Source organism: Rhincodon typus, chromosome 17 (genome assembly GCF_021869965.1).
Source record: "Rhincodon typus isolate 14 chromosome 17, sRhiTyp1.1, whole genome shotgun sequence".
NCBI classification, from domain to species: domain Eukaryota; kingdom Metazoa; phylum Chordata; class Chondrichthyes; order Orectolobiformes; family Rhincodontidae; genus Rhincodon; species Rhincodon typus.
Window position 1 is genome coordinate 57,491,029 of NC_063348.1, and position 9,190 is coordinate 57,500,218.

A 9,190-nucleotide genomic window follows, 5' to 3' on the forward strand; every position below is an offset into this window, starting at 1 on the left:
GTATTATATTGTTTGAGCAGATCATGCTTATTGGTTGGCAAGTGGAGTCAGTTGCATTCCCCATGGCAATGTCTCCACTACAGTATGTTTGCCAACCAATCAGCATGCTTTGCTCAGTCAAAAAACGCTGTTCCCCTTCCCATTTATTTTCTTGCAAAGTGTCCTTATGACTGAAAAACTTCAACAAAATGTGTCTTTTTCAGCAATACTCAAGTTTTGTATTTATAGAGTCATACAGCATGGAAACAGACCTTTCGGTCCAACTCGTCCGTGCCGACCAGACATCCCAATCTGACCTAGTTCCATTTGGCCCATATCCCACTAAAACCTTCCTATTCAAGTACCCATCCAGATGCCTTTTAAATGTTGTAATCGTACCTGCCTCCATCACTTCCCCAGCAGCTCGTTCCATACATGCACCACACTGTGTGAAAAAAGTTACCCCTCAGCTCCTTTTTAAATCTTTCCCCTTGCTCCTTAAACTTGTGCCCTCTAATTTTGGACTTCCCCACCCTAGGAAAAAGACCTAGGCTATTCACCCTATGCATGCCCCTCATGATTTTATAAAGCTCTACAAGGTCACCCATAAGCGTCTGATGCTCCAGAAAAGTAAAGTCCCCAGCCTATTCAGCCTCTCCCTATAGCTCAAACCTTCCAGTCCCGGCAACATCCTCATAAATCATTTCTTCACCCTCTCAAGTTTAACAACATCCTTCCTACAGAAGGACGACCAGAACTGTATGCAGTATTCTGAAAGTGGTCTCACCAATGTCCTGCATAGCTGCAACATGATGTCCCAACTCCCATACTCAATGTTCTGACCAATGAAGGCAAGCGTGCCAAATGCCTTCTTCACCACCTTATCTACCTGTGACTCCACTTTCAAGGAACTACGCACCTGCACACCTAGGTCGCTTTGTTTGGCAACACAGCCCACGGCCCTACCTGTTAACCGTACATGTCTTGCCCTGGTTTGCCTTACCAATATCCAATACTTCACACTTATCTGAATTAAACTCAATTTGCAATTCCTTGGCCCATTGGTCCATCTGATCAAGGTCCCTTTGCACTCTGAGACAAGCTTCTTCACTGTCCACTACACCACCAATTTTGGTGTCATCTGCAAACTTACTAACCATTCCTCCTGTATTCACATCCAAATCATTTCTATAAATGATTAAAAGCAAGGGGACTCAGCACCTATCCTTGTGATGCACCACTGGTCAAAGGCTTCCTTGACTACCCTGTCTCCTAACTTCAAGCCAATTTTGTATCCAATTGGATAGCTCCCCTTGGATCCCATGTGATCTAACCAATTGTGAACCAAAATGAAAGACTGATAAAGGACCTACAAGTTTGTCCAGTTTGCTATACTTAATTGTAATATCTTATTCATCAAGACACAGATACACCTCACCCACCATGAGCTACGCAATCCCCACACCAAGTCAGGAAAGTCAGTTAAAAACCCAGGTGAGAAAGTAGGAAGAAAGCTGGTCTGTTAATTTATGACTGCTTCAAGCAATTAGAGCTATCCCAGATGCTCATATTGACCCAGATTTGTATTGGAAGGTACTTACCTCTTACACTATCAGACATACACCCAGCCAGAAACAGGGTCCACCTCTCTCATTGGCTTCAATTCTGTTCCCTGTCTTATTGTGAGATATAGTGCATAACATTTGACTTTTCTAAGTTAAATACAATTTTCCAAACACAGGAGCATTCTCCCAACCCACTTGCAGCTAGCCTTAAATCATCTGGAAACTTGCAGATTGGTCGTTTCCACCACCACCAATATTTAGATTAGCAAATTGGACAAACACAGCTGGTAACCAGTCGCCAAGTTCACTGATAACTGTCCAAATCCAAGCAACTTGCAAACTGCTGCAGCACATTGTCACTATTGCCACAGGACTCTATTGTGTGGTGCAACATTTTGCAAGGTGCCTCATCAAAAACTTTTATGGAAGTCCAGGTGAGGCTCTTACCTGAGGGAAATCGCCTGTGTTTCTGAAGGGAAGAAGAATCCACAAATGTTTTCTTGCAATCCTCACATGTGTATGGCTTCTCTCCAGTGTGGCGGCGGAGATGTACTTTTAGGTGCGTACTACGGTGAAATGTTTTGACACAGAAAGTACATGCATAAGGGCGTTCACCTGTGTGAGTTCGATGATGGTCATTTAAGTTAGACTTTTCTGCAAAACCTCGACCACATTCATCACACACATATGGCTTCTCTCCAGTGTGTGTGCGTCTGTGCATTGTTAACTGTGCTTTGCGCAAAAATCGCCTCCCACAGTATTCACATTTAAAGCAATTCCTTCCAGCAGAAATAATGTCATTGCTTAATGATGCAACCTCCTTTAATGTCTTACCAACACTCAAAGGTCTCAAACAGGAGTTGGCTTTGTTATCAGTTTTGTAGTTTATGTAATTCACTGGAGAGTGGGAAGCACTAGTTTTTTTCTCATCAAGCGGCCAGTCATTCATCAGTGACAAAGTACGACCCAAAAAAGCATCTGCTGCACAGCTGCCGTTGTAGTTGGGATGTACTGTGAAATCCTCAGAGTGATGACAGCCTGTATCCCCAAAGTACGCTGCTTCAGTAGGCTCCACTTCAGGAAGCATGTAGATCGACCCTATAATAATTTAAAAGACACAAGGTTCTGATGCAGTTTGAAAGTAGATAAGACATCACACAATGCAAATGCAAATGCAAAGCAAGATGACAGTCACCTCAGTGCAGTGATGACCCTTGTACCACACATAAGGGTCATATAGTTTCACTGAAAGGTAGTTTAAAGGCTGGTTCAAGACAAACTCCAGAACTGTGCACAGGCTGGAGAGCGTCAGCCCAGCCAAATCGACAGTCTAGTTTAAATTTTAAGGCTAATTTGAAGATTTCAGTTTTGTCACAGTATTCCTTTAAGGGGCTGCTATTTATTTATTTATTTGTTTGAAAAAGAGTAAAATCCAAGTTCAAACATTAGTTCAACTGCACGGGAACGCTGCATGGTCACAGCTGCCAATGGAGTATCAAGCCAAAGTCGTGCTTGTCTGGAAGAATGGATAAGACCCTGTTGTACCATTCAGGAAGAAAACCAGGGAGGTCTCAAAGTGACTTGGCCAAAATCTATTCCTCAACCAATGTCACTGAATCGTGACTGAGCCCATTGCTTCCCAAATATTTTCCCATTGTCACCCCAGTTTAATGCTTGAAAGTTGTCGAGAACCCGGACATGAGAGCATGGCCAGGTGGAGATGTTCAATCTCCAGTAAAAAGCACCAAGCTTCCTGTTGGGTTTTTTAGGACACAATTCAGGCCTATGAGAATCCCACTCCCACTCTTTACAAAGCTGCATAGCTTAAAGCAGCCTTGCAGCTGCTAGAACTTGCTCCAGTGCAACCTTTGCTGTAATGAGAGCTTGCAACCCCAGAATTTTGCATGTTGACCCTGATGAGAGGTTGTGACCCAGAGTCTGGAAAGCCCTGATTGTGTGACTCTGAAAGATCTGATGGCAGGTAGATAAGCTGCCACGTTAGCACAATGTGACAAGAGTGACTTCAAAAGCAGTTCTACAAAAAAGACCCTGAACTACCCATTGCCTGCCACTTTAACGCACCACCCTGTTCCCTGACCAACATCCCTGTCTCTGGCTTGCTGCAGTGTTCCAGTGAAGCACAACGCAAGCTGGAGGAACACCACCTCATTTTCCACTTGGGAACCCTGCAGCCCTCCGGACTCAAAATCGAGTTCAATAATTTTAGGGTCTAAATTCTCCCATGTCCCAGCCCCCTACCCCATACACCAGGCCTTGTTATCACATAGCCTGCCATTACACACCCGCTGTTGTTAGTCACTAATAGCCCCCATTAACAACTATTCGCCCTCCCAGCCTGATGTTATCAACTCTGCCTGACCAACTGCTCTTTTCTCTTTAGGCTCTATCCTACCGTTTACTCCCGACCCCATCCCCCTCCCTTTTTTCTGCATGTAAACTGACGTTTTCCCAGCCACAATCCTGAGGAAGGGTCATCAGACCCGAAACATTAACTCTGTTTTGTCCTTCACAGATGCTGCCAGACCTGCTGAGCTTTTCCAGCAACTTTGTTTTTGTTCAAAAGCAGTTCATTGGCTGTGAAGTATTTAGGAACATCCCAAGGACTGGAAATCAGTGATCTAACTGCTAATCTTCCTTCACATATTCAGTAAAGTAGATAACTGATCAAAGAAGGAATCTAGAATGATCAAATCATTCTTACTCACACTTTAACTTTGTGCTTAGTGAAGAATCTCATTTTAAATCTTATGCCTTCAACAAGGTCACCCCCAACCCTGTAGGTACCTTCAAATGTATTTGTAATCATAACTTTGTTGTTTAAATATAACTGTCCTTGAAAGCATTACAGAAATTTTTTTTATTAAACACAGGAATATGTAGCTTGACAAAATGTACAGCGATCCTGCCACACTGTCTGTTAATTCAATGTTACTACAAGCTGGCAAACTTGCACAAGTGCTGAACAGTCCAGAAAGACGAATCTTGGGTGTCTGTGAAGCAAGGTGTAATCAAAGAAATTAGCCTGAGATAGAAGGAAGTATCAATTGGAAGGCCACTCTGCTCACTTCGACCTTCTCAAGGGGCCATTAGGGAATGGGCAATAAATGCTTGGCCTGCTGGCGATACCCGCATCCTGGAAATGAATTACAAAAAGATGCTGGGGTATGAAGTGCTGTGGTCTGGTGTTTACAGCTGACACAAGGTAAAACAAGGAACAGAATTGTCCCCAAAGTGTGACACACTCAATCATCTAGAGATCAAATTAAAGGATCTGCTTTGAAATTAAACTACCACATATGACTGTATATGAATACCTATTTGTAGAATAGTGCAATATCTTAATTGTGATCAATCTCCACCAGCAGTTCTATGATTTTAATTTAATCATGGAAAGTATTCAGCCTGGAGCTCGGTGACTAGTGGTGCTCTGCAGGGATCTGTTCTGGGGCCTCTGCTCTTTGTGATCTTTATAAATGACTTGGATGAGGTACTGGAAGGGTGGATTAATAAGTTTGCTGATGACACGAAGGTTGGCGGAGTTGTGGATAGCGTGGAGGGCTGCTGTCGGTTGCAATGGGACATTAACAGGATGCAGAGCTGGGCAAAGTGGCAGATGGAATTCAACCCAGAAAAGTGTGAAGTGATTCATTTTGGAAGGTCAAATTTGAATGCAGAATACAGGGTTAATGGCAGGATTCTCTGCAGTGTGGAGGAACAGAGGGATCTTGGGGTCCATGTCCATAGATCCCTCAAAGTTGCTACCCCAAGTTGATAGGGTTGTAAAGAAGGCATATGGTGTGTTGGCTTTCATTGTCAGAGGAATTGAGTTTAAGAGCCGTGAGGTTATGCTGCAACTCTATAAAACTCTGGTTAGACCACACTTGGAATATTGTGTTCAGTTCTGGTCACCTCATTATAGGAAGGATGTGGAAGCTTTAGAGAGGGTACAGAGGAGATTTACCAGGATGCTGCCTGGACTGGAGGGCGGGTCGTATGAGGAAAGGTTGAGGGAGCTGGGGCTTTTTTCATTGGAGCGAAGAAGGATGAGAGGTGACTTGGTCAATGTTTACAAGATGATGAGAGGCATAGACAGAGTGGATAGTCAGAGACCTTTTTCCCAGGGTGGAAATGACTATTACGAGGGGGCATAATTTTAAGGTGATTGGAGAAAGGTATAGGGGAGATGTCAGAGGGAGGTTCTTTACACAGAGAGTGGTGGGCGTGTGGAATGCGCTGCCGGCAGCGGTAGTGGAGTCAGATACTTTAGAGACTTTTAAGCAACTCTTGGATAGGCACGTGGAGGATAGTAAAATGTAGGGTATGCAGGGTAGTTTGATCTTAGTAGGATAATAGGTCGGCACAACATCAAGGGCTGAAGGGCCTGTACTGTGCTGCAGTGTTCAATGTTCTATGTTCACACGATGAGGAATATATTTTAAAAATGGTTCAAAATTTTGGAAGTCAGAAGTGCTCCCCTCAACTCTACTTTCATCTGAACATTATTCATGTCTCTATTTGAGCTGTCCTGATGCCATGAGAAATGCTATAAAAACACAAGCTCTTCATTTCTTTTGATGTACTTGGCATTGCAAGCATCACTTTCCTTGGGATGGTGGCACAGTAGTAACATCATTGGTTTTGGAGATGAGATCCAACTGATATTCTAGGGACTCAAGTTCAAATCCCACTGCAGAATCTGGTGGAACTTAAACTCAATTAATAAATAAATCTGTAATCAAAAGCTGGTGACTATGAAACTACATCGAAGTTACGTCACTCAGCTAGCTTTAAATCAGTGCAGGGATCTAGTACAGACACATAAGAGAGTTGATAGAATTGAACATCTACTACACCAGTTGTTGTAAAAATTCTTTGGTTCACTAGTGTCCTTTCAGGAAGGAAACGTGTCTGCATGGGTTTCCTCCAGGTGCTCCGGTTTCCTCCCACAGTCCAAAGATGTGCAGGCTAGGTGGATTGGCCATGCTAAATTGCCCGCAGTGTTCAGGGATGTGTAGATTAGGTGGGTAATGGGGGGATGGGTTTGCGTGCGTGCTCTGAGGGTCGGTGTGGACTTGTTGGGCCAAAGGGCCTGTTTCCACACTGTAGGGATTCTATTCTATTCTAAATCTGCCATCCTTACCTGGTCTGGCCTACATGTGACTCCAGACCCACAGCAATGTGGTTGACTCTATCTGCCCTCGGAAATGGTTTAGCAAGCAACTCATGTGTCAAACTGCTTCTGAAAAATCAAGTGAAACATTTTTGCCCTTGCCAGTGCTTTGTGTCCTTCCCAATTTCAAAGATTCACCCCCAACATTATATGCAAAGACTTTGGTAACATTACTAGGAACCTCCTATAACTAATATTCATAGGTTTGTTTGAAAATTACGGTGTTACCTCTGTAAAGTCTTTTGTTTTCCATGTTATTGCCTTGGATAAATTGCAAATCTCCAGTGGCATTTGCATTATAATTTTGACTGAGTTCATTCATTGGCATAATTAGGTGTGTTGTTGCTGATTCCATCTGGTCAGCTTTCCAGCAGGCTAATAAAATGATAAAAGCAAGTTATGCATTAGAAGCAACAAGCAGGGTATAAGCAGATGACTCTCACAAAGTTAATTGAGTTTAACAGGAATTGAACTTATCAGTATGGTTTCATGCACAGTATGGTTTGATATGGACCTAGCACAGGCAGATGAGACTAGTTTAGTTTGGGAACATGGTTGGCATGGACTGGTCAAACCAAAGGGTTTGTTGCCATGCTGTATGACTCAATGACACAGTATCATTAAAAAAAAACTTTAAAAGCCTAAATAACCTTGTACCCTGGAATGAGAAATAATAACTTTTAATCAGAGCAGCAATCAAAATATATACACTTTATTACAACAGGGACTGTGCTTCAAATCTACACTGTTGGTTGTGTTGCACCCTAAGGCCTGGAGTACTGTGTGCAGTTTTGGTTTCCTTACCTAAGAAAATATATACTACTTTAGAGTGCAGTGAATATTCCCGATTCTTGCGATGGCAAGAGAGTGGTTGACTTGGCCTGTATACACTCAACTTCAGAACAACACGAGGGGTCACAATCCCAACAGGGCTAGGTGGACTGGAATGCAGGGATGATATTCTTCCCAAGTCTAGGTCATGGTCTAAGGACACAGGGTAGGCCATTTTGAACTCTTGAGAGGCATGACAATCAGCCTGTTGACACCCTACTCACACTATTTGTATTTATCTGTTGACATTCTTAATTACCTGGAATTATCTTGCTATTATCCTTCCATCTATAAATGCCGCGCCTGTATGCTTCTTTCCACTTCACCCGACGAAGGAGCAGTTCCATGAAAGCTCGCAATTTTAAATAAACTTGTTAGACTATAACCTGGTGTTGTGTGACTTCCAATTTTGTCTGCCCGAGTCCAACACCGGCATCTCCACATTTTGGACTGAGATAAGCAGACGTTTCTTCACTCAGATGGTGGTGGACCTGTGGAATTGTCTACCACAGAAGGCTGTGGAGGCCAAGTCATTAAGCATACTTAAAAGAGAAACCTATTTCTCGAAGCCAAAGGTGTCAGGGGATATGGAAAGAAAGAGTGGGGATATGGTGTTGAGTTAAAAGATCAGTCACAATTATGTTGAATAGTACAACAAATGTAAATGGGCCAAATGGCCTACTTCTGCTCCTATTTTCTACGCCCCTACCAAAAAGGATACATAAATGCAAATATTTTTACAATGATGTCAGCTCATGGCCTATAGATACAGAGTGTGAGAGCTCAACACAACCAGCCACTGGGTGAAACAAAGACAGAAGTTGCTGGAAAAACTCAGCGGGTCTGGCAGCATCTGTGAAGAAAAAAATCAGAGTTAACATTTCGGGACCAGACACCAGACACGAAACGTTAACTCAGTTTTTTTTCTTCACAGATACTTCCAGACCTGCTGAGCTTTTCAAGCAACTTCTGTCTTTGTTCCTGATTTACAGCATCCGCAGTTCCTTCAGTTTTTATTTAGCCACTGGGTGAAACGGTTAGTATTCTGAATGCTTGGGAGCAACATGTCAAGGATCAGAATTCCAATCAATGTCTTGTACTGTCAAGAGAAGTGACATGATTCTGTGCATATGTTTTCCCACGACAGTTAGCATCTGATTTAAATAATCATGAGCAGTTGTAAAGTGGAAGCTGGAGAGCAGAAGAGGAAAACAGTCCTACAAAACTGAAGATAACAAGGTGTAGAGCTGGACGAACACAGCAGGCCAAGCAGCATCATAGGAGCAGGAAAGCTGACATTTCAGGCCGAGACCCTTCTTCAGAAATGTACCCAACTGCAAAACTGAAGACTCTGTTCTTTCTCGTTTCAATTTTTGATTCTTCCACCTACTAGGGATGATAGCCTATGGTGAGTAACTGGTCAAGCAGCTAGGACCAAACTGTAGGCACTGGCCAGTGTCTTCTCATATTCCGGTCAACAGTCTGAACAAAGAATTAGTTAGAACTGTGACCCCAGCATAAAAGAGATAGTAAGAACTGCAGATGCTGGAGAATCCGAGACAACAAGGTGCAGAGCTGGATGAACGCAGCAGGCCAAGCAGCATCATAGGAGCAGGAAGGCTGA

At 43.1% G+C, this 9,190-nt stretch overlaps 1 protein-coding gene across 1 annotated transcript in view; it reads right to left on the reverse strand.

Moving 5' to 3' along the window:
• LOC125485233 (zinc finger and SCAN domain-containing protein 2-like) overlaps positions 1-8,405 on the reverse strand; it is a 17,634-nt gene extending 9,229 nt beyond the window's left edge. Inside the window, exons 1-3 of the mRNA XM_048607131.1 lie at positions 7,826-8,405; positions 6,964-7,110; positions 1,992-2,642 (exon numbers count right to left, since the gene is read on the reverse strand). Of these exons, the coding sequence (XP_048463088.1) occupies positions 1,992-2,642; positions 6,964-7,110; positions 7,826-7,913 (886 nt within the window). The 5' untranslated portion in view covers positions 7,914-8,405. The remainder of the gene's footprint in view (positions 1-1,991; positions 2,643-6,963; positions 7,111-7,825) is intronic.
• Positions 8,406-9,190: the final 785 nt, after the last annotated feature.